Here is a 24462-nt window from a genome sequence, read left to right as displayed (position 1 = left end):
GCTTCTAATTGGGAAAACAACACATGAAGTTAGTGGGGTGAATCCATCTGTAAGGTGACCTTTATTTTTAATAAGGATTCAGGGTGAAATTCACCTTACCTATATACAGCCTGGATATTCAGAATGTAGGGCAGCGCGTATAAGAGGCCAGAGGAGGCTAAGCCTCCACAAAAAAGGCTGGCCATGCAGGGGGGAAATGACATGGATGTGGTGCGAGTCACCCCTCCGTAGGCGTGCCTGCCCACTGCTATCTTTGAAGCGCCGAAAGTGAAGCTCCTTAGAAAGGGGCGGGGCTGTGCTCCGCTCATCCCCACTCTGCCTCTTTCCCTGAGGCCCCTCCCTCGCTCCGCCTCTTCTCACACCCACTCTGCCTCTTCCCCCAAGGCCTCCCCTGTTCGCTGCTCAATCCTGTCTCTCCCTCCCCCCCATCTCTCACCGAAGGCAGGAAAAAGTAATGGGGCCATGGCCCCCCCGTTCTGGGAAGGAGGCAAGTGGAGAGAAGCGAGCGGCTGATGGGCCTGGCCTTGGGGGAGGAGGCAGAGAGGAGCAGGCGTGGGCGGGGACCTCTGGGTAGAGGGCAGAGAGGAGCAAAGTGCAGGCTCTGGGCTGGGGGTGCACATTCTGGGAGGGAGTTTGGGTGTAGGCTCTGGGTTGGGGAAAGGGGTGGAGGTGCAGGCTCTGGGCTGGGGAGGTGGGGATGCAGGAGGGGTTGAGGGGTACAGGCTCTGGGACAGAGTCTGGGTGCAGGCTCAGGGGTGGGGATGCAGGCTCTGGGAGGGAGTTTGGAGGTAGGAGGGGGTGTGTGGGAAAGGGGTGGGGGTGCAGGCTCTGGGAGGGGGTGGGGGGTTGCGGTGCTTACCTGGGGCTCCTGGCCAGGGGGCCTCCGCGCTGCTATTCCTAGGCACTGCCCCTGCAGCTTTCTATTGGCCGCAGGGCGCTTGGCGCAGAAGCAGCGGGTGTAGACACAGACCCACCCTGCCCAGGGGCCGCAGGGAGGGGCCATTAGCCATGTGGAGTGAGCAGGCAGGAAGCCCTCAGTTCCGCTGCACTGACAGTGGTGGGTGGGTGGGGGCCCCGGTCCATTGTAAATCGCTCGGGGGATGTGCGGAGGGGAGAGCCCAGGGGTGGAAGCTGGGGCTTAGGGAGAGACCCGGTCTCAAACATTGCTGGAGTTGGGCCCTGGGCCAGGAATATTCCTGGTGCCCAGGCACCATGGACCCATATAACTCGCCAACTATGATTGTTATTTATTTTACAACAGTATTAGTCAATAATCAAAGTCCCAAATTACAGCACAAATTAAAAAAGACAGTCCTTGCCCCAGAGCTGACAATTTAAGATTATGACAAGATGGCACAGATGAAAGAAACAGGCAAAGGATGGGTTGTGGGGTTGGAGGATAAGGTAAAGGTGAAACAAACACATTTTGCTAATAAGCTGTAACCTCATCTTGTCACCTGCCTATATTCTTTGTAAAGACTCAATCATACCAGCACACCAATTATTCATCTTTTCTTTCTTCTTTAAAATGAAATAGAATTGTAAAATGTGACTTGCATTTGGGTATAAAATATTTTTGCTCAGACATCTTTCACGGCTTTTTCTCTTCTCTTACAGCTTAGTTGTAAGTAATGATGATGTTTGGAGAGACCAGTTTTACAATGGAAGTGTTAAGAAAGAAAGAGGTAATCAGTGCATTTAAAATATTCTTCAGTGATTTTTGACATTGTGTAGTTGGAAAGTGCACTATATTTTTGAATGAAAATATGCACCAAATCATCTCATTTCCAGAGAGTCCTTATTTAGATACTATACTTCCCCCTGAGGAAATCATTCCCCAAATGTTTCTTAATTTAAAATTCCTGTGGTCAAGGCTGCTGTAGGTGTGACATACCTGATGTGTGGTGTCTCTTCTCTTTCAAAATTTGATCACAACAGCCACAACAAAAGAGGTAAAGGGTGAATTTTGATGGAGTTCCCCTCCATCAGTTTCTTCTTTTTGGGAATCTGAAATATGGTAACCCTAGTCTTAACTTAATTATTGCTACAAAATACTTGTTCTCTAACTGAGGTAGGGAGAGGGCAGAAAAGATGTTAAAGGGAGAAGCTGAAATTGCTTATGATTTTTATACCAAATAAAAGTGGATGTGTTGGAGGAAAAGGGTGAGGGGGCAGGGCAGGGCAGGAATGGAAGGAGAAGCAAGAGGGTTGTCTTCCCCTGGAAAAGGTTTCGAAGAGGTATGCAACTTGCAATATATTAATGGAAAAATCTGGAACATAGCAATGCCCAAAGAAGACTTTTCTCTTTTCCCCCTTTATTCTTTTAGTATGTTTGTCTTATTTCTCTGCTTTAAGTTAGTTCATTAGGGCCCTCCATAACAGTCCTGCTACATTCCTCTGTTTGAATTAGCTTGTGTGACCAGTGATGCTATTTCTAACTGGATGGCTTTTCTTGAATTTAATTTGTGTGTGTATAGGCTTAAATTTTCAAAAGTGAATAGGTACCCAAAACCACTAATCACTTTTGAAATTTAGGTCCTTCACTCCCTCCGTTTCATTTCTTTTGCCTCTTCCATTTTCCTCTTCATTGTTTCTTACTTGTTTTTCCCTTTTTCTTCTTGGAATTAAATGCACAATTTTCCATATCATATAAGCTCCTGTTCCTTTTTAAATGGGTTTATGTGTGTCAGTCATTTTCAAGCAAATTAAACAGTGTTAAAATATTTGTATGGGAATTTAATGATGTACACACACTCATATTTGGTTTTTAGTTTTATTTTTATATATATATATATATATATATAAAATGCATGTGTATGTTTGTGTGTATGTGCGTGCATGTGTATCAGCAAGCTATTTAAATTTAACGTATATGTTTATGTTTAAGGTGCAGTAGTCCTACGTGTTGCCAAATCATGGTTTCGTATAGGTTCCTTGGAAATTTTAGCTCATTCTGGGGAACTGGACTTGCAAAGGTTAGAATGAAATCTTCATAGTAATTATATTAATTCTAATATAAATAAAACCTATTCAAACATGTATGTCCAGTAGTAATTTGGGAAGATCACTTATTGGACTGATTCACCTGATTTTGCTATTTACTTATAAGGAAAGAAATACTATTTAATAAAGATTCAAATGCCAGATATTCATGGTAAGGGCTGCATTTAGTTGTTTGGACTTGACCTTGCAAAAACGTTCGCACGGGCTTAAATTTACACACGAGTAGTCCCATTAACTAAGCAATTGTATACATTTTTGTAGGATGGGGGCTTCAGTTTGTAAAAGTTTTTATAGGGGCCTGTGTGTGCTACTGTTATATAAATATGAAATATAATAATAACAGAAGTATGTTCTGCAATATGTATTTTCCAGAAGTATGCAGGATTAAAAAGGGAATAATGTATGTGGGTAACAAACGATGGCAGAACTATTATAAGCTTTTTAACAATACTATAGTTTTCTGATCGTTAAAATATGTTGTCCCATAAGCAGTTTTGTTGCTCAGTTTGAGAGAGCTGTTTTGTGATTTTTATTCAAGTAAGATTCCTTGGAATTTCCTCCTTTGAATCTATAGACTGCTTGCTAATCACTTACAATAGGAACTCAGGCAGGTAGTGCTCAGAGAAGAAATAACAGTTACTTAACATAGTAACAGGTTTCAGAGGAACAGCCGTGTTAGTCTGTATTCGCAAAAAGAAAAGGAGGACTTGTGGCACCTTAGAGACTAACCAATTTATTTGAGCATGAGCTTTCGTGAGCTACAGCTCACTTCATCAGATGTTTACCGTGGAAACTGCAGCAGACTTTATATACACACAGAAATCATGAAACAATACCTCCTCCCACCCCACTGTCCTGCTGGTAATAGCTTATCTAAAGTGATCAACAGGTGGGCCATTTCCAGCACAAATCCAGGTTTTCTCACCCTCCACCCCCCGACACAAATTCACTCTCCTGCTGGTGCTAGCCCATCCAAAGTGACAACTCTTTACATAATCAAGTCGGGCTATGTAGACTCCCTCCTCAGGCCCTACGCTACCAGCACTCCCAGCTACCTTCGAGACACCACTGACTTCCTGAGGAAACTTCAATCCATCGGTGATCTTCCTGATAACACCATCCTGGCTACTATGGATGTAGAAGCCCTCTACACCAACATTCCACACAAAGATGGACTACAAGCCGTCAAGAACACTATCCCCGATAATGTCACGGCTAACCTGGTGGCTGAACTTTGTGACTTTGTCCTTACCCATAACTATTTCACATTTGGGGACAATGTATACCTTCAGATCAGCGGCACTGCTATGGGTACCCGCATGGCCCCACAGTATGCCAACATTTTTATGGCTGATTTAGAACAACGCTTCCTCAGCTCTCGTCCCCTAAAGCCCCTACTCTACTTGCGCTATATTGATGACATCTTCATCATCTGGACCCATGGAAAAGAAGCCCTTGAGGAATTCCACCATGATTTCAACAATTTCCATCCCACCACCAACCTCAGCCTGGTCCAGTCCACACAAGAGATCCACTTCCTGGACACTACAGTGCTAATAAACAATGGCCACATAAACACCACCCTATACCGTAAACCTACTGACCGCTATTCCTACCTGCATGCCTCCAGCTTTCACCCTGACCACACCACACGATCCATCGTCTACAGCCAAGCTCTGCGATACAACCGCATTTGCTCCAACCCCTCAGACAGAGACAAACACCTACAAGATCTCTGTCAAGCTTTCTTACAACTACAATACCCACCTGCAGAAGTAAAGAAACAGATTGATAGAGCCAGAAGAGTTCCCAGAAGTTACCTACTACAGGACAGGCCTAACAAAGAAAATAACAGAACGCCACTAGCCGTCACCTTCAGCCCCCAACTAAAACCCCTCCAACGCATTATTAAGGATCTACAACCTATCCTAAAGGATGACCCAACACTCTCACAAGTCTTGGGAGACAGGCCAGTCCTTGCCTACAGACAGCCCCGCAACCTGAAGCAAATACTCACCAACAACCACATACCACACAACAGAACCACTAACCCAGGAACTTATCCTTGCAACAAAGCCCGTTGCCAATTGTGCCCACATATCTATTCAGGGGACACCATCACAGGGCCTAATAACATCAGCCACACTATCAGAGGCTCGTTCACCTGCACATCCACCAATGTGATCTATGCCATCATGTGCCAGCAATGCCCCTCTGCCATGTACATTGGTCAAACTGGACAGTCTCTACGTAAAAGAATAAATGGACACAAATCAGATGTCAAGAATTATAACATTCATAAACCAGTCGGAGAACACTTCAATCTCTCTGGTCACGCAATCACAGACATGAAGGTCGCTATCTTAAAACAAAAAAACTTCAAATCCAGACTCCAGCGAGAAACTGCTGAATTGGAATTCATTTGCAAATTGGATACTATTAATTTAGGCTTAAATAGAGACTGGGAGTGGCTAAGTCATTATGCAAGGTAGCCTGTTTCCTCTTGTTTTTTCCTACCCCCCCCCCCCAGATGTTCTGGTTTAACTTGGATTTAAACCTGGAGAATGGTCAGTTTAGATGAGCTATTACCAGCAGGAGAGTGAGTTTGTGTGTGTATGGGGGTGGGGGGGATGTGAGAAAACCTTGATCTATGCAGGAAATAGCCCGACTTGATTATGTAAAGAGTTGTCACTTTGGATGGGCTAGCACCAGCAGGAGAGTGAATTTGTGTCGGGGGGTGGAGGGTGAGAAAACCTGGATTTGTGCTGGAAATGGCCCACCTGTTGATCACTTTAGATAAGCTATTACCAGCAGGACAGTGGGGTGGGAGGAGGTATTGTTTCATGATTTCTGTGTGTATATAAAGTCTGCTGCAGTTTCCACGGTAAACATCTGATGAAGTGAGCTGTAGCTCACGAAAGCTCATGCTCAAATAAATTGGTTAGTCTCTAAGGTGCCACAAGTCCTCCTTTTCTTTTAACATAGTAAGCGGTTCTTCAAGATGATTGCCTGCCTGGATCCATGCTGCCTGCCCTCTGTCCCCTTTATTTTGAAATCTTACAGCAGATTTTTGGTTTGCAGAAGGAACTGAATTATGGTTGAGGCTGTGCTACATAGGATTTTAGTTTATATGTGTGCAGCCCCAGTCCGTAGTTTCTGAAAACGTTCCAAGCTAAGGCACCTAGGACCTGCATGTCACTTGCTGTCAGGACCCATATAGGCAGTTCTCGAAGAACGTATTATACTGTGGTAAATAGCTGTTTTTTATAAGGGTTTAGAATTCAGTCATTAAAATGTTCTGTGTGGAGAATCTTGGCTCAGAACTTTGCCTGATAGTGATTTTTTCTTATAACCAAACCAGTTTGTCAGAAAATGTTGTTATACGGGCATGTAAACAAATACTGTGCTCTAATCAGAGAATGTAATACTTGGAGTTGTTTTAACATAATGTGACTGCTTCTAATCCTGTTCTGTGTGTGAAACATTAAGTTTTATTGCTAACAGATTCTATTAGGGTCTTATCCATTGCAGTTAATGAGTGTTTCTTTATTGACTTCATTGGGATTTGATCAGCCCTTTAATGTGGAGAATAAGAATGAGTAGTCATCCGTTTGGCACATTAGTCCTAAAAATACTGGTTTTGGTTAAAGAACTGTTTGGTTCTTTTTTTCAGGACACTGCTAGACTTTGTCATACAAGAACATTTTCCATCTGTAAACATGAACGATTCAAATAGATATTTGGTGAGTATAGGAGAGACTTTCACTTTGTATGCATATTATCAACAAGGCATCATTTGTATTAACAACATAAAAAATAAAATTGGAAATATTGCAAATATCATTGAAGTGCGCTTGCAATTTTTATTCAAACAGATGTTTGCAAATATTCTTCTTCAATATTCTCATAGTTTTCCCTTCAACTTCAAGTATGAAGATTGTCTTTTCCTGCCCTGTTACTTTACACAAACATATTTATTATGGTAATATCACATTCTCCATTAATGTTTGTTCTCCTTATGCCCTTCATATCCTAACCATAGACTAGTGATGGAGTGCAGGATCATGCTCTACCCTAAATACATGCAATATAATATACTTGATCATTACTACACTTTCGTTTTATTATTATTGCTATTGCAGCTGAGTATGTGTATTGTCACACACGTCTGGGTGTTCTTGGATAAGATCATCATGCAGCTAACTCACTGAGAGTGTGTGCCCAAATATTAAAAAGAAACCGAGTATAACGTGCCAACTGTTATTTTTAAATAAACTATATATTTGATAACATAGTGTTTATCTGTATTTATTAATTAAAGGGTTTGAAGTGAAAAATGTTTTTGATTTCAGGACTTTTTCTCTAAAGTGGTATTGGAGACTGCAAATCTGATTGCATTGTGGATGTCAGTGGGCTTTGCTCATGGTAAGTGATGATAGCTCAGTTAAATTATTGGTGTGGTAATTGTAAAATATTAAGGTCTGTTAAAAGTCCCTTTACCCGTAATAAATTCAAAGCCTTTTGGTTTTGGTATTTGTTTTGTTTAAATTTTCCTAGAATGTATCCGTGTTTATTAAAAAAATAAAAAAAAGAGTTAAAAACTGTGCAAAAAATAATTTCAGTTTTTTGGGTAATTATCAGGGTTAATATTGGGGAGATAGGAGGGCAGAAAATAGCAACAAGTAGAGAAAAGTAAGAGTATTGAAAGTTAAAATAGTTTAGTGCTGTGGTTTATTTCATGAACTGTATATTAACAGTACATAGGTATATGCACGTGTGTGTGTGTGTGTTCGTGTGTGTGTGTTTCTTCCAGTACATTGCCTTACTTTAACAGGCAGCCCCTCACTTACACTTAGATTAATTTATTATTAACATAAACACATCTATCTAATACAGTGTATTGGATTTTCTTAAGATAATTAGTATTTTCATGTGCTTGAAGGGTTCAAAATTCAGGTGAAAATTGGTAAAAACCAAAAAAAAAATAACTTCTGTAAAACCTGGGGATTTTTTTGGTAGAGATTAGTAAAAACCAAAAATGAAGATCCTTACATATACTCAATAATGGCTTTTGCTTTGTCATGTTTAATTCTCCTCCTTTTTGTCCTTTATTTCAAACTTTTTGGCATTTTTGTCTACAATAATATCCCTGTTGTTGATTAGCGCTTCTGCAAGTTTTCTCTGACAGATTCAAGAGAGATTCTGATTTTCAAAGTGCAGACAGATTAGGAAGAGGCAAAAGACTCTATAGTACATGGGCTTCTCAAAAAATTCTTTAAGAAGGGTTGCTGGTTAGTGGCAAAGAACACAGTTTTATCAATATTACTTATTTAGGTCAATCTACTGGATTTTTTTTTAAAGTGAACCCTTTAGATGATACAATACAGTGGTTGTTTTTGAAAGACAGTTGCACTGACATACCACTAGTGCATGTAATAGTGTTTTGTAATATATACAGAGGCCACATGTTGGTGTCATATAATGGGCATGAGTTTGGGATGCCTTCATTAGATCCTATCTTATATAGTCAGATAGTGCAGTGGTGCAGCAATATCAGTACCTAAATTCACTGAGATATGAATTTGTTTATTTGTAAAACCACTGTACTATCAATATGCTATGAAACTTTGTTTCAGAATTATACCCCATAAGTAGAATCAGCATTATATTGCTAATGTACCGCACACACAACTCACAAGGAAAGGAAAATAATTGATCAAGTGTGCAAGAGGTAGTCATAGTTCCTCAATGTCGCCACTGAAAGTAAAAGGAGACAGTGCCATCTAGGCATAGAAACAAGATGAGATATCACAGAGACATCAGATGTTTTCAGTTTTGATATATAAAATGCCTGCAAAGTTGGGAACAAGGGACTGAACTTAAAATCCAGACTCTCATCTGCTGGGCCCAACTTTAGTTATTGTAATTTAAATCCACTGTAATCTAGGCTTTTCAGCAACTTTTCTGCCTTTGATAAATCAGCAGTGTGTAGAATAAACAACTTTATTGTTTTAATAGTTGTATTTTTGTTGTTGATTAATTCTAGGTGTGTGCAATACAGATAACTTCAGTTTGTTATCCATAACAATAGATTATGGTCCATTTGGTTTTATGGAGTCCTATGATCCAAGTGAGTATAGCACATGTATTTGAATATACATGAAATTTCTTCTCATTGTGTTGTTATATAGTTTTTGTTTGCTCAGAATGTTCTTAACATTATTAGCACATGGATCCTGCATGTGTGTACTATTGCATGTACATTGGTCAAAAATAAGTTTTGTGCATCTAGTTGCATTTTAGATGAGAGAGCAGTTTTACTGTGTATTACACAAGTTCTGTTTAAACTGTACACTAAAAAACTTGCAGGTAATGTATATTACTACTAAACCCATTTCCATGAAGTATCTCTCATACTGACATTCATCAGATTCCCAGATGCTACAGCAGAAATCCAGAAAACTCCGTAAAAATTGAATACAGCTAAAAGTAGCCAAAAGCAAAATCTATATATGAATTTCTATACATCATCTTTTATCATTTTGACTTTACCGTCACAACTGTTAATATAGGGGGTAAAAGTCAAATCTGCCCAGTTATGACACTCCACTGTAAATCTTTAATTGAAAGCATGAATTACATTACTCTCTCCATCTGTAATAAATAGACATAGGTCCAGAAGATGGTCTTCAGATGTACATTTCATTTAGGCTGGGGTTTGGAAGTCAAATGATGGCTGGGGGTCAGGCTCAATGGTGTTGAAATCTCACTGTCCATTTTCATAAGATTACAGGCTCAAATGATGAAAATCTCATGAAATCTGATCTTGTACACCTTAGGCATATCTCAGCTGGAACCTTAAGAGGCTCTTCTAGTTTGAGTTCTTTCCCTGAAGCCAAATCAGAGGAGTGGATGTAGATCTGCGGATTCAGATTTGAACATGTACCTCAGCTCCCAAAATTCACAGTTGTGTAGGTGGTCTGGGGAGAAGAGTGGGTTGCATTTGAAGTAGTGTTTTGGGCCCACCTCTAATAACAATGAATCAAACAAAGTAGAATTCCTATTTGACACCAACTCTGAGATGCTGTTCATAGTCACAGTCCTTGTTTCCTTCTGAGTGCTAGGGCTGATCCCCATTAGTATTGCTTCTGGTGGTAGCCTCCTCAGAGAGTGCAAAGGAGGATCCAGGACGACAGCCTTTTCCCCCCATAGACACCGAACAGCAGAGCTGACCCTGTTTTGGACAAGAAGTGCATGCTGCATCCTTTCTGAGGTTGATGCTGTGGCTACGTTTACCCTTTGCTCCTGGATGCATTATGCCTTTCGTGAAGGGTATGCGTTTGCCTATTCGCTGCTCCTTAAAGTGGACTTTCTTATACTGGAACATTTTAGCCCTAAATATTTCAGAAGCAAATATATAATTATATATAATTTGAAATAATATTTATGTTCAGATAATTAGGGTCACTACGCTACTTAAAAATATATGCATCTCATTTACTGAGATTACATCATAAAAATATTTTGTTGTTTGGAAGTCCAGAATCCCTAGGCATCGAATCATATGATATTTAATAGTAGCATTATTTATATTAAAGAATACTGAAAAACATTATTCTGAATGTAAAAAAGAATTGGCTGTTTAAATATCTGAATTTATTCTGTGTCTTGAAGTGGGAAAACAACACTTGTGACCATCTGGGAACTTGTGCTCTAAGATTGTATTCCTTACTCTGGCAAATGTTAGATCCCCGGCTAATCCAGTGTAAATAAATATTCTTGTGTTTGGAGTACTCTGAGTTAATATTTAGTGCTTGCAAGACTTCTGTTAGTTTGCTGTGTAAATATGAAAAATTAACCTCTTTAAAATAGTAAACTTTGGTTGTTTATTCTAATTAATCTGTTGAAATGTAATGCTTTGTTTCAAACAGATTTTGTTCCAAACACATCTGATGATGAAAGGAGGTATAAAATAGGAAACCAAGCAAATGTTGGGATGTTTAATCTGAACAAGCTGTTACAAGCTCTAAAACCTGTATTGGATCACAGACAAAAGCATCTGTAAGTTATCCTTAAAAATATCTTCACACTTAAAAGAACTAGAGAGAGATGCTATAATGGCCATATGTGTAGGAGAAAAGGGGGCTCTTTTTTTTAGGAAGTTTGATTTCTAAACAGAAAGTATTTTCTGGATATGTTACGAGCCAAACAAGACTGTTTTTAAAACAAATAGAAAAATATCAAAATGGGGTAAGAGAGAAGTTTTTCATAAATAGGTACAAGCCAGAGAAGGTTTCACACTTGAATGTGAAGCTGAATTGTGTCTTTGGTATTACTATTGGTCAATAGGATTTGATATTTCCTTACTTTTATAGTGCTTTCCAGATTCTGGAGGGATACTCTGAGCATTATTATAGCCGGTATGTACTTCCATAATTCAGATTTTAAAGAAGCATATACTATAGAATATGTTTTCGGAACAATGTCTTTGCCTTCATAACTTCTGTTACTACTTTCAGTTTTACAGAACTATTCAGAGCAAAATTGGGTCTCCTTGGGGAGAGTGAGGATGATAACTATTTGATTGCTTTTCTCCTAAAAGTGAGTTTATTATTGGCCATTCTTTTGGGGATATTTGAACTGATGTCTAATATTTTAAAAACACTGATAGAAATGTATTTAATTTCATTAGCTCATGGAAGATACAAAGGCTGATTTTACAATGGCATTTCAGCAGCTCAGTGAGATTACTCAAGACCAGCTAAAAGAGCTCCATGTTCCTCAGGTATTAATTAATGTAATATATTTTAGGAACATTTTATTGGCCTTTGAGCTCACCGAGGCAAGTCTGGAATGAATAAGTGACTAATTAAGGGTACATAGTGAAAACTACATACATCAGGTATGTCTTCTGAGCACCTTCAGCCACATTAGATGAAAGGATTGCTAAGAGAATGCCATCTCCTAACATGTTTTATTGCTTTTTAAGTGTATATGTTTAAACAGCAGAAATATTAATAGGAAAAAAACACTTTTGTTAGCCTAGAGATAGCTAAAAGCGGTTCTTCATAAAGCATATATGGTATCTTCAAAGTTTACGTTCTACAGCCTTTACAGACAAGGACGCTGCTGCATCTGCAAACTTTATATTTCTTCTTTGAGCAGTGTCCACTTCAGGTGAGCTCACACCCTTGCACCTTTAATCAGATTTTTGGTAGTAGTGCCCATTTGGTCCGTGTATGTGACTTAGGCTTCCTTGGGCCCCGATTAAAGGCTATATAGGGCTGCCTGGGTGAACCAGCCCAGTTCCTTCTCAACCTCCTGGGCCTAACACAGAGCATTAGTGTGTCTTACTTTTGAAGTTTCTGAGCCTGGTTACCCTTCTTTACTTTGTTGTTTTTTCTTTAGTTATTTTATTTACTTTTTATTTAGGGGGACTTTCTCTTGATCCCTTTTCCCCTTTGGGGAGGGGAAACTTCCCATGTTAAATTGCTTTGCCCGGGGGTATGTCAGACTTTCCAGGCTTCAAGCAGTTTATCTCTTACTGGGAGGCCATTCCATTCAGTGACTGGCATTGCCGTTGTCTCTGTTGCTTTGGAGTGTCTCATATCCCACGTAAGTGCTCCATCTGCTCAACTTTTAAGGGCAGGGCAAAAAAACACTGACAGATAAAACTGAGATTCTAAAGAATGGAGTATTCCCTCCAACTGGCCTCAGATCCAGGTCAGGAGACCCCCCTCGATGTCAGTCACTTAATTAACAGAGTGCTCCGTCAACTTTGACATGTTTACCTGCGTTTACATGAGGTAGACCCACAGACAAGACCCACAAAAACCAAAGTCTTTCTCCACAGAAAGAGTCCACTTCAAAAGACCTCAGTCCCTGCAGAGCAAGACTGCTGCGGAGACCTGGTGTCCCACCTTGGGTATGGCTGAGGCTCCAGATGCTCTCGGAATCGATCCTGTGCCTCGGGCGCCAGGCTCAGCAGAAGAAAGCATGCTTCATCGAAGCATTCCACGCCTCAGAGAACAGTACCCGCAACTTCTTTGGTAAAGTCTACATCTAAGTTGGCCACTAAGATGGCGTCAGTACCGGGAAGACACCATGCCTCTTATCCACTCTCAGCAGTCCCCAAGGCATCTTCATCAGTACCATCTATTTCAACCAGAGTGGGCTTGCCAGAACAGCATATACCCTCAGTACCAGTAATGGAATGATGCCCCACTCTTCAAACCAACTCGATATCATAGGGGTTCAGATTCTCAAGGGATCTATTTGTTTCAGAGAAGCTGGAGTCTCTCTTCTTGGTTGGTACTAGGAGGTTATCAGTACCAAGAAAAGCACAGTCACTGAGATGGGACCTTTCCACAGTACCGCTTGACTTGTCAACATCTTCAGAGAGTACCGGTGGTCCCCTTCTTGAAGAGGAGGAATTTTCCTCCAATTTGAGTATTTTGATCCAGGGATTTCCATCCTGACACTTCTGACAAGAGTGGGGAGTTGCATCAAAGACCAGCCCGTGTATCCCAGACCTTGTTCAAGCACAAGTGGTTGCCACCCCTGTCAAGGCTGATTCCGCGCTCTGGCACTTCGAGTGCAGAAGGTGGGGGCTCGCAAGGACTCTAAAAATTAATACTTGCCACTCCAGGCTTGTATTAAACTCCCAAGGTTACAGCTTTTCTCTGACCTTGGATTGGTAGATGCTGCCACCACCCAAGTGCAGAACTGCTTTGAGAGACCAGGAAGGCTCACTTGGGAATCCCTTCCTATGGGATACCCTCAAGCCCTTTCACACGCCCCTCCGGGGAAGAGCTGAGTGGGGGGGGGGGAGAAGGAAATTAGCTGTTGCCACTAGCTAGCTAAATAGTATGCACAAACCTCTTAAGACACACAAATCCAATTCTGTTTTTAAAAAAGGTAAATTGTATTTTAAAAAAAAAGGAAGGAAAATACATCTGGGAACTCAGCTGTTGCTAGATTTTAAAAGAGCAATTACAAGGATTAAGCACCAAGAATAGTTTTCTTGAGGTCCAGCTTAAATGTTACAAGCAAAACAAAAGCACTGGGGTTAGCACAGAGGAATCCCCAAGCCATAAAGAAATAAAGGGATAAACCTAATCTTGTCTTCCTAGACATTTTCTGATCTACTTACATATCTGGGGTTTCAAATGAGTAGTTTCTAGGTATGATACTGATGACTTGTCATACCTGGTCCCAAGCTTTTTACAGCATCACTGCTCTGTCCCCCTCTTCCCGGAAGAACAACCACTGACAGAGGGGAAATTTTTTTCTCAAATTTAAAAAGCTCTAGCCTTCCCATTGGCTCTTTTGGTCAGGTGCCCACTCACTTTCTTTTACCTATGTATAGCAGTGAGACTTTTTAACCCTTTACAGGTAAAGCAAGTAGAGAACAGCTACTAAGAGGGATTTTATAGCAAGCTGGCTGGCTGGGTGTCCGTAAAAGGGAGCTATTCCACCTCCCCTTCATTTATCACAACCCCCTTTTGGTCCTTCTCAGTGGCCTACTGGGATCCATCAGCAGTTTTACCATGCCTCTAGTCTCTCTTTCAGAAAATACAGGGGAGAAGTTCCTGTAATCCAACTTCTCCTCCTCTCTTACCTCACGCACCTTTGAGGGGCAGGAGGTCAGGGCAGATAAAGAGGTCACTCCCCAAACAAACATTTCTTCATCTTCCCCAGATGAAGCTGTTATACCTCTCTCACTGACTGTGGCTGACGACTTTGGACACTTCTAAGAGTTAATGAAGTGCATTGCAAACTTCCTCCAGATCAGGAAGTCACAACATAAGCTCCTGGACATCCTCCAATGGACTCCCTCTATCCGAGTTGCCCTGTTTATTAATGAGGCTCAGTCAGCTGTGTAGCTAGGTGGAGTGAACAGGGGCAGCGGACATAAAAAAAGGTGCCAACCACTTGTATCACTGGGCGGCACTCTGGGTCCTCGGCGGCACTGAAGGCCTCCGCCGCCGAAATGCCACCGAGGAGCCAGAGCACGTGCAGGCCCCCACCGCCAATGAGCTGGAGCACTGCCGGGTGAGTAAAAATTTAAAAAGGCACCACTTGTGCTCAGAGGGGGAGCAGCCGCTACGCTACTGGGCTTAGTTGGATCCTGCCAAATCCGTCTGGGAGTCCCCTGCGATGATTCTGCTGAAGTGTAAATGAACCGATAAGAAAATGTTACATCCCAGCTAAGGACTCTGAATTTCTGTTCACCAGTCCAACACCAAAGTTCTTGGTTGTGCAGGCACTAAATGAACACGGCAGATAATGTTATGTGAAGGCCGTGCCATGTCATTAGGACCAAAAATGCTTTGATCTATTCAGAAGAAAGAGCTATTCATCCATGACTCTTCAGTTTAGGATCGTGAACTATCAAGCTCTCATGGCTAAATTAAATCACTCAGATTATGCCAAATTCACCACCTTTATTGAGCATCTGCTGGATGATCAACATGACCAGTTTTAGGCTATTGTTAATGAGGGTCATCTGTTAACTAGAACATCACTACAGGCCTCTTTGGATGCAGCCGACACTGCCGCTCAGTCCATCTCTGAGGCAGTAGTCATGCAGAGGGCTTCCTGACTCTAGCTGTCTCGATTCCCAAGGAAGGTCCAAATCATGGTTGAAGACCTTCTCTTTGATGGCCTCAAACTGTTTGCTGAGTCCACTGATGATTCCCTGTGTACTCTTAAGAATTCCAGAACCACATTAAAATCCTTTGGAATTTACATGCCTACAAACAAATGAAAATTTAGTAGACCCTAAACGGCACAAAGATCCCTTCCCACTTCATTCTCAGGTTTTCAAAGACTGTATCAACCTCCCAGGAAAAAGTCAAGGTTCCAAAGGAAGAGATCACCTGCTCCTTCTGTGCCCGCTACTGAATCATCATTATCATCTAAGCATTAGTTTTGATGGACTGGTCAAATTATCTCTCAATACCAAGCTACATATACACCATTTTACCCATCTTCCACTCTTTGGAAACTGTTTCTCCCATTTTCTTTTTGCAATGGGGAGAATCACATCAGACAAATGGATGCTAGAGATCATAAGATCAGGATACTCTATTCATTTTACCTCCCTTCCCCATCCCTCTTCACGGACCCTTCTCCTGAGCACCTCTTAAAGCAAGAAGTTTTAACACACTTCTGCAAATGGGTGCAATAGAATCAGTTCCTGTTCTGCATAGAGGGAAGGGGTTTTATTCCAGCTGCTTTCTGGTCCTGAAAAAGAAAGGACAGTGGAGACCAATTTTAGGTCTAAGACTCCTAAATAACTTTGTCAAGTCTCAAAAATTCAGGATGGTGTGACTTACATTTATAATTCAGTGATTACAACTGGGGGATTGGTTTTTAGCCCTCAACCTTCAGGATGTCTATTTTCATATCGCAATTTACCCATTTCACAAATGATTCCTGTGCTTTTCAGTAGACCAGGGCCACTTTCAATATCGAGTGCTCCCATTTGGCCTTTTGTCTGACACAAGAGTGTTCTCAAAGGTGCCGGCAGTTGTCGCAGCTTATCTTCGACATCCGGGGATAACCATTTTTCTATGCCTCAACAACTGGCTACTCAAAGGCTGGTTTTACAATGAGGTTTTTGACACCATAAAGAGGATGAGCTCTCTGTTCCATGAGCTAGGGTTGCAGCTCAACACTGAGAAATTCAAGTTGAACCCTGTACAAAGAATAGAGTTCATAAGAGCCTCCTTGGACACTATATCAGCTAGGGCTTATCTTCCCCTTAATGGATTCTTGATGTTAGTGAATCTTGTCTCAAAGATTCAAATCAGCCCATAGATATCAAAAAGAAGTTGTCTTCAATTGCTCAGACACATGGCAGCCTGCACTTCTGTGATGCGATGTGCCAGGCTCCACCTTTGATATTTCCAGGGCTGGCTCAGGATTGTTTGTACTCCAAACAAACACAGCTTGAACAAGTTAGTGTCGGTCTCTCGTCAGGTAAGAGAGTCTCTCAGTTGGTGGAGGGACATCAACAAAGTCATCACGGGGACTCTGTTTGTTCAGCCTCCTCCCCCATCACTAAAATGACAGATGCAGCCCTGAGGGGTTGGGGGATGCCTTTGGGGACCTTCACAGACCATGGCAAATGGTCTTCCCAGGAGATACGACTACACATCAACCTCATCGAACAGAGGGCAGTCAGGAATGCGTGTATCCACTTCCTCCCTTTAATCTCCCTTTTGGAGATGCCTTCCTCATTTCATGAACAAAAGGCTTTTGTCAAGGTTCCTTCCCCACTCTGAACTCTAGGGTAGAAATGTGGGGACCTGCATGAAAAAAACCCTAAGCTTATTTTTACCAGCTTAGGTTAAAACTTCCCCAAGGTACAAACTGTTTTACCTTTTGCCCCTGGACTTTATTGCTGCCATCACCAAGCGTCTAACAAAAATATAACCGGGAAAGAGCCCACTTGGAAACGTCTTTCCTCCCAAACCCTACACCCCCTTTCCTGGGGAAGGCTTGATAAAAATCCTCACCAATTTGCAGAGGTGAACGCAGACCCAAACCCTTGGATCTTAAGAACAATGAAAAAGCAATCAGGTTCTTAAAAGAAGAATTTTAATTGAAGAAAAAAAAAAGTAAAAGAATCACCTCTGTAAAATCAGGATGGTAAATACCTTACAGGGTAATCAGATTCAAAAAATTGAGAATCCCTCTAGGCAAAACCTTAAGTTACAAAAAGACACAAAAGCAGGAATATACATTCCATTCAGCACAACTTATTTTATCAGCCATTTAAAAAAAACAGAATCTAACGCATATCTAACTAGATTGCTTATTAGCCCTTTACAGGAGTTCTGACCTGCATTCCTGCTTTGGTCCCGGCAAAAACAACACACAGACAGAGAGAACCTTTGTTTCTCCCCCCTGGCTCCAGCTTTGAAAGTCTCTTGTCTCCTCATTGGTCATTTTGGTCAGGTGCCAGCGAGGTTATCCTAGCTTCTTAACCCTTTACAGGTGAAAGGGTTTTTCCTCTGGCCAGGAGGGATTTAAAGGTGTTTACCCTTCCCTTTATATTTATGATAGCTTTCCATATGTATTTCCCCCAACACCTCTGATTCTGAAGGCGATCAACAAGATCAAGCACAACAAAGCCATAATAGTCTGAGCATAGAATCATAGAATATCGGGGTTGGAAGGGACCTCAGGAGGTCATCTAGTCCAACCCCCTGCTCAAAGCAGGACCAATCCCCAATTAAATCATCAATCAGCATGGACCAGGCAGCTATGGTATCCTTTCCTGATTCAGCCATCTGTCAGGTGATCAGCCTTCCATCCATTCCTCATTTTTCCCAGGATGCTGGCTGCACTTTTCATCCCAACCTGAATGTACTTCGTCTCAGAACTTGGCTCCTCAATGGTTCATGGGATTACAGTTGACTTGTTCTAAGGAGGTACAATGAGTATTATTGGACAGCAGCAAAGATTCCAGGAGATATGCTTACTTCCACAAATGGAAAAGATTCAGCCTATGATGTGTCCAGAGAAGTGTTCCACCTCTTAATTCTTACCTCTTGATCATCCTTAATTACCTCATAGCTTAAAAAAAACCCAGGATTGTCTTTCAGCTCTGTCAGGGTCCATTTGGCGGCTATAACAGCCTTCTGTTCAGCAGTTGAAGGATTCTTCACCCTATGATGTTGCACCCCATAATTCTTAATGGAAATATGCTTATGAATGTATATATGACACAACTGGAATATATTTTATGCTACATATGCCATGTAACATATCTCTGTAAAGTTTATGATCTATTGAATATATTCATCCTATTTGTATACATGTTTCATTTTTGTATTCAAAGTTATGAATATTGACTATGTATTTGTTTAATTTTAAGTAGCCTCAGTGAAGCAGTTGGTCAGCTTCCTGAGAAAAGACTGTTTTCAGTAAATGTCTAATCAAGAAACACTTAAGCCAACAATGAACTTGGAGATGCCAATCCACATCTGATCTTTCCCAGGAATGTGGCCTGGCTGGTAAGGAACTCAGTTATGCATGGACATGTGACATGCCCATGTGACTCCAAAACTCCATGTTGGAGCTGCATTCTGGATAGGAGAGAGGAGGAGGTCTCCACCCACAAGAGAGAGTCTATTTAAGCCCCTGGGAGACCCCTCCATTTTGTCTTCAGCTGGCTCAAGAGATGACCTTTCCACCCCCAAAAGGATACCTGAAAGAAACGGGAACAAAGGACAGTGTAAACGGGTGTGGGTGGCTGCTGGACCCAGACTAGAAGGAGGCTTGTCTGTAAAAGAAGCTTACTAGAACATCTCTTAGGGTGATTTTTCATCTGTAATCATTTTCTGACTCTATTGGGCATAGACTTGCGTGTTTTATTTTATTTTGTTTGGTAATTTACTTTGTTCTGTCTCTTATCACTTGGAACCACTTAAGTCCTACTTTTTGTATTTAATAAAATCACTTTTTACTTATTAATTAACCCAGAATATGGATTAATACCGAGGTGTGGGAAGGGGGACAGCTGTGAATCTCTATCAGTGTTATAGAGGGTGAACAATCTATGAATTTACCCTGTATAAGCTTTATACAGGGTAAAACGGATTTATTTGGGGTTTGGACCCCGTTGGGAGTTGGGCATCTCAGTGTTGGAGACAGGAACGCTACTTTAGCTGTTTTCAGTTAAGCCTGCAGGTGTTTGGGGACATGGTTCAGACCTGGGTCTGGGTTTGCAGCAGGCTAGCGGGTCTGGCTGAAACCAGGCAGGGCACTGAAGTCCCAAGCTGCCAGGGGAATCTGGCTCAGGGGTAGTCTCAGCACTTCAGTTGGCAGTTCCCAAGGGGTTTTCTGTGATCGAACCCGTCACGCACCCATCCTACAACTATAAGATTTCTGTGGGGACAAAGAAACGTTTTCTCCCAAGTTAGGGAACTCACTCCTGTCTGGGATTTGAATTTAGTATTTAGATGCCTTATGCCAGGGCTAGGCAACCTGTGGCAACCCAAGGGCGGCGCACAAGCTGATTTTCAGTGGCACTCACACTGCCCGAGTCCTGGCCACCGGTCCGGGGGGATCTGCATTTTAATATAATTTTAAATGAAGCTTCTTAAACATTTTAAAAACCTTATTTACTTTACATACAACAATAGTTTAGTTATATATTTTAGACTTATAGAAAGAGACCTTCTAAAAACGTTAAACTGTATTATTGGCACACGAAACCTTAAATTAGAGTGAATAAATGAAGACTTGACACAACACTTTTGAAAGGTTGCCAACCCCCTGCCTTATGCCTTTGAGCTAAACCTCTTTCCTCATTAATTTATCTTTGAAGACAGCCTTTTTGGTGGCTATTACCTTTGCTCGCAGAATTGGAGAAGTAGGGGACTCTAATGGCAGATCCTCCATTTACAGTATTTTTCAAGGACAAGGTTTTGTTATGTACACACCGAAATTTTGTACCCAGGATATCATCTGAATTTCACATCAACCAGATCATGCGCCTTCCGTTTTTTCCCCCTAAGCCTCATCGGTCCAACGAAGAGGTCATTTTACACACTTTGGACATTAGGAGGGCAGTAGCCTTTTATCTGGAAAGAATCAAGTCATTTGGGAAGTAACCCAGACTGTTTGTGACTATTGTGGATAGATCCGAAGATTCAGCAATTTCCACCCACAGACACTCCATGTGGATTTCTGATTGTATCATATTGTGCTATAAATCTTTAGATATACAGTCTCCTTCTAGGGTGTTGGCCCATTCCATGAGATCTCTGTCTGCTTCTATGGCATTTTTCAAGAATGTTCCTATTCTGGAAATGTATAAAGCTGCCACTTGGTCTTCTGTACATAATTTTCCTAAGAATTATGCACTGGTCCAGCCTTATGATCAGATGCTGCAATTGGAAATGCTGTGGTGTCTTCAATCTTGGACTTGGCACAAAAGTCTCCCTCTCTAGCTGGGGTTACTGCTGGTAGTCACTAGAAGTGGAGCACTTATAGGGACACTACTCAAGGAAGAAGAGGTTACTCACCTTATGCAATAACTGGAGTTCAGTGAGATGTGTCCCCCTATGGGTACTCCTCTACTCGCCCTCCTTCCCCTCTGCTTTGGAGTTTCCTCTGGGGACTTCATGGCACATAAGGAACTAAGGACTGTTTGCCTGCACAGCCCTATATAGCTTTGCAGTGAGGCATGAGGAAGCTTAAGATGCATGTGTGGGCTGAATGGGCACTACTACCAAAAATCTCCAATTAAAGGTGCAAGGGGCGTTAGCACACCTGAAGTGGAGCACCCATAGGGATACGCATCTCAAAGAACTCCAGTTACTGCACAAGATGAGTAACCTCGCCATGTAAGTAATCCCATGTCAGTGCAGTGGGACTATTCACATGCATGAAGTTACTCATCTGTGTAGATATTTACTGGATTGAGGTCTAAATTTTCAAAAGTAATTAATTGTGTATGCAAAATATGGTCCTAATCCTTAAACATTTTGCGTGCTTCCTGTGAGCTTCATTGGGAGTTGAGCACATCGGTGCAAACAGGTAATTATGCATGCAAAACAGTTTCCTGTGCAAAATGGATTACTGCATGTTCATTTAGCCATTTACATTATACAGTTATCTGCTACAACACACATATACTGTGTACGTGCAGCATAGGCAACTAATTTTGCAAATGTAATAAAAGGAGTATTTGGATTCTATAATGCATAGGCTATATGTGACAGGTTCAGTCACAGAGACCTCCTAGAACAATGCTGGCAAGAGCTCCCATAGCTTAACATTGTGTATTTTCATGTATTGTCCTTAAGCAGTATCTTCTCCTTTGAAATAAAAAAGTATGCCTCTCTGTCCCATCTTGGTTTGTTTTCAGCTAGTACCTAGGCCAGGGATATTCAGACTGCAGCCCGTGAGCAGAGATGTTCCAATAAGCTTCTTTCACAGACTAGACTCCGTCTTAGTCTGGGCCCAATCCTTTCTCTGGTACAGTTCTTATTAGTTCCAGCTCAGGTGGTAACTAGGGGTTTTCTCATGACTGCAGCCCCCTTTGTTCTCTTCCACCCCCTTTTATATCTTTGGCACAAGACAGGAATCCTTTGTCTCTCTCTGGGTTCCCACCCTTCTAAATGGAAAAGCACCAGGTTTAAGATGGATTTCAGTATCATGTGACATGTTCACATGCCCTGTGAGACCCCAAGCCTCTATTCTTCCTGGGCTGACACACAGGAAGGCTACAAGTAAACAGAGCCATTTACAACCAATTGTCCAAGTTAATGGGAGCCATCAAGATTCCAAGCCACCATTAATGGCCCATACTTTGCATAGTTACAATAGGAATTCAGCGTAATACTTCATATTTCTAGCTTCAGATACAAGAATGGTACATTCATGCAAATAGGATGAACACACTCAGTAGATTATAAGCTTTGTAATGATACCTTACAAGAGACCTTTTGCATAAAGCATATTCCAGTTACATTGTGTTTACATTCATAAGCATATTTCCATAAAACATATGGAGTACAAGGTCACACTATAGTTGGGGAAATTAGCATTTCTTGCACTCTGTCTCAGGGTTGGAAGTCAACAAAATAGATCAGATACTCAGCTAACATAAACTGACATAGCTTTGTTGTCTTCTCTGGAGCTGCACTGATTTACATCAGCTAAGGATCAGACTTGATATTTTTTTTCTCTTAAAAAAATGTAAAGTCAAATAAAAATCCCCATAAGATTTACAATAGTCAAAATAGTAATTTGAGGTAATATATAATATTGACAAGGTTTCTGCTAGTTTTGGAGGTAGCTATGGCTTTCATAGAAATCAGTCTAATATAATTAAATTTCAATTTAGTTTAATTAGATTAATTAATGTTTGTACAGAACTTTGAATATGTAACACACCAGAGAGAGCTAAGTGTTATCAAGTATTTAATGAATGTTGAAGTGATGAAAACAAGGTTGATTGTTTTAAGTATCGTTTACACAAAACCTGCTTTTCTTAGTGAGGAAGAGGATGGAGTTTGTGAAACAATTGTTGTTTTAGAGATGCCTGTTCTATTTTAGGCCTTTCACCATCTATTTCCATGGCAGCAAAGCATTCAGGAATCTGGTATATTTCAAAGACAAAATACAGGAAATTCCACTTTCACAACAGCAGCTACAGACTAAAAATCCAAAAGGCTCTGAGATATTTAGTGTGTTTAACCCTAGCCCAGCTCCACAAACTGGTAATAAACAAAACTCTAGTCTAGGTCCACAAATTAGCATCGACCTTAACCTAACATGGGCCCACCAATAAGTACTAAGCCTGGATCCGACTTTGGGACCATTGGCCCACCCCAATCTAGTCTTGTTCCCACTTGCCTGCATCAACCTTAACCGTAACCAGGGCCCACTGGGGTTTACCTAACCCTGACTTCAATGTAGCAGGCTGCACCCAGCCTGGAGCTACTAGCCAGTGTTCACTCTGAGCCTAGCCCAGGCCATGGTGCTGGCACCAAACGTAATGTTAGCTAGGGCTTATCAGGTCACGCTCAAATTTAACCTTAACGTGTGTACTGAGCCATCCCCAGTGTGGCCTCCCAGATAACCTAAATCCCTGCTTTTATTTAGGCCATCTAACTGGCCCTGAGATCTCATGCTAACTGGCCCATGGGCCATCGCCAGCCGTGATTTGAACCTGGGCCCACCATGGCCCCATCCCTCATCTGGTCCCTCTCCAATCCCAACGTGGGCCTAGGACTAGCCCTGATCACAGCTTAAGAACATGGGAACTCATCTTTGTCCCTGTCCCCTGCCCAGCCCACAGTCCTGTCCCATCCCACTGATAACTCAACTGAGCCTAACCTCCAGATCTAAATAACAAAATAAAACATGTAAAAACAATCTAACAACTGTAAAATGAGGTAGAAAAATATAGACTGCATTTAATGCTGTCCTCAACAGTGGAGGATTGACTAAAATGTTGACTGTGTGGAGGACGCTTAGCAAGTAATAATTTAATAACTAATAAACAGTAGAGGGGACTCATGGAAATCTGAAAGGAAACACATTTCTTTACAAAGGATTACTGTGGCTATTTATAGTACTTTTTCTTTGTGGGGAGCACACATCGTCTTGTCCAGAAAAAACTCATAGACCCTCTTTAACTTTTGACCTTTTTGCTCCTCTTCTGAATCCAGCTCAGGACAGGCAAATCTTTGTGGGAGGCAAATGCATCTTTGTGGGAGGCAAAATGCTCTTGTGCATAAGGCTGAGTGTGAAAATCAGGAGAGATGGATTCTGTTCCCAACTATGTCACAGACATTTAAATGATCTTAACCAAAGTCTCTGCTTTTCGTTTCCTCATCTGTAAATTCAGGATACCTGCCTCAGTGGGTTGCTCTGAGGTTTAATTTGTTAATATTTGAAAAGCTCTTTGACAGCCTCAGATGGCAAATG

At 41.4% G+C, this 24462-nt stretch overlaps 1 protein-coding gene across 5 annotated transcripts in view; it reads left to right on the top strand.

The window, feature by feature from the left end:
• Positions 1 to 24462, top strand: part of LOC140907712 (protein adenylyltransferase SelO-like) — a 76626-nt gene that overhangs the window by 6945 nt on the left and 45219 nt on the right. For 4 of the 5 annotated variants that reach the window (XM_073334292.1, XM_073334291.1, XM_073334288.1 and 1 more), the window contains 9 exons: positions 1618 to 1685; positions 2888 to 2975; positions 6677 to 6746; positions 7356 to 7428; positions 9050 to 9133; positions 10935 to 11064; positions 11379 to 11423; positions 11523 to 11604; positions 11696 to 11788. In XM_073334292.1, the coding sequence (XP_073190393.1) occupies positions 1618 to 1685; positions 2888 to 2975; positions 6677 to 6746; positions 7356 to 7428; positions 9050 to 9133; positions 10935 to 11064; positions 11379 to 11423; positions 11523 to 11604; positions 11696 to 11788 (733 nt within the window). The remainder of the gene's footprint in view (positions 1 to 1617; positions 1686 to 2887; positions 2976 to 6676; positions 6747 to 7355; positions 7429 to 9049; positions 9134 to 10934; positions 11065 to 11378; positions 11424 to 11522; positions 11605 to 11695; positions 11789 to 24462) is intronic. The other variant, XM_073334290.1, reaches the window with a different exon arrangement.

This window comes from Lepidochelys kempii, chromosome 2 (genome assembly GCF_965140265.1).
Source record: "Lepidochelys kempii isolate rLepKem1 chromosome 2, rLepKem1.hap2, whole genome shotgun sequence".
NCBI lineage: Eukaryota > Metazoa > Chordata > Testudines > Cheloniidae > Lepidochelys > Lepidochelys kempii.
This window is presented reverse-complemented; position numbering and strand designations above follow the sequence as displayed.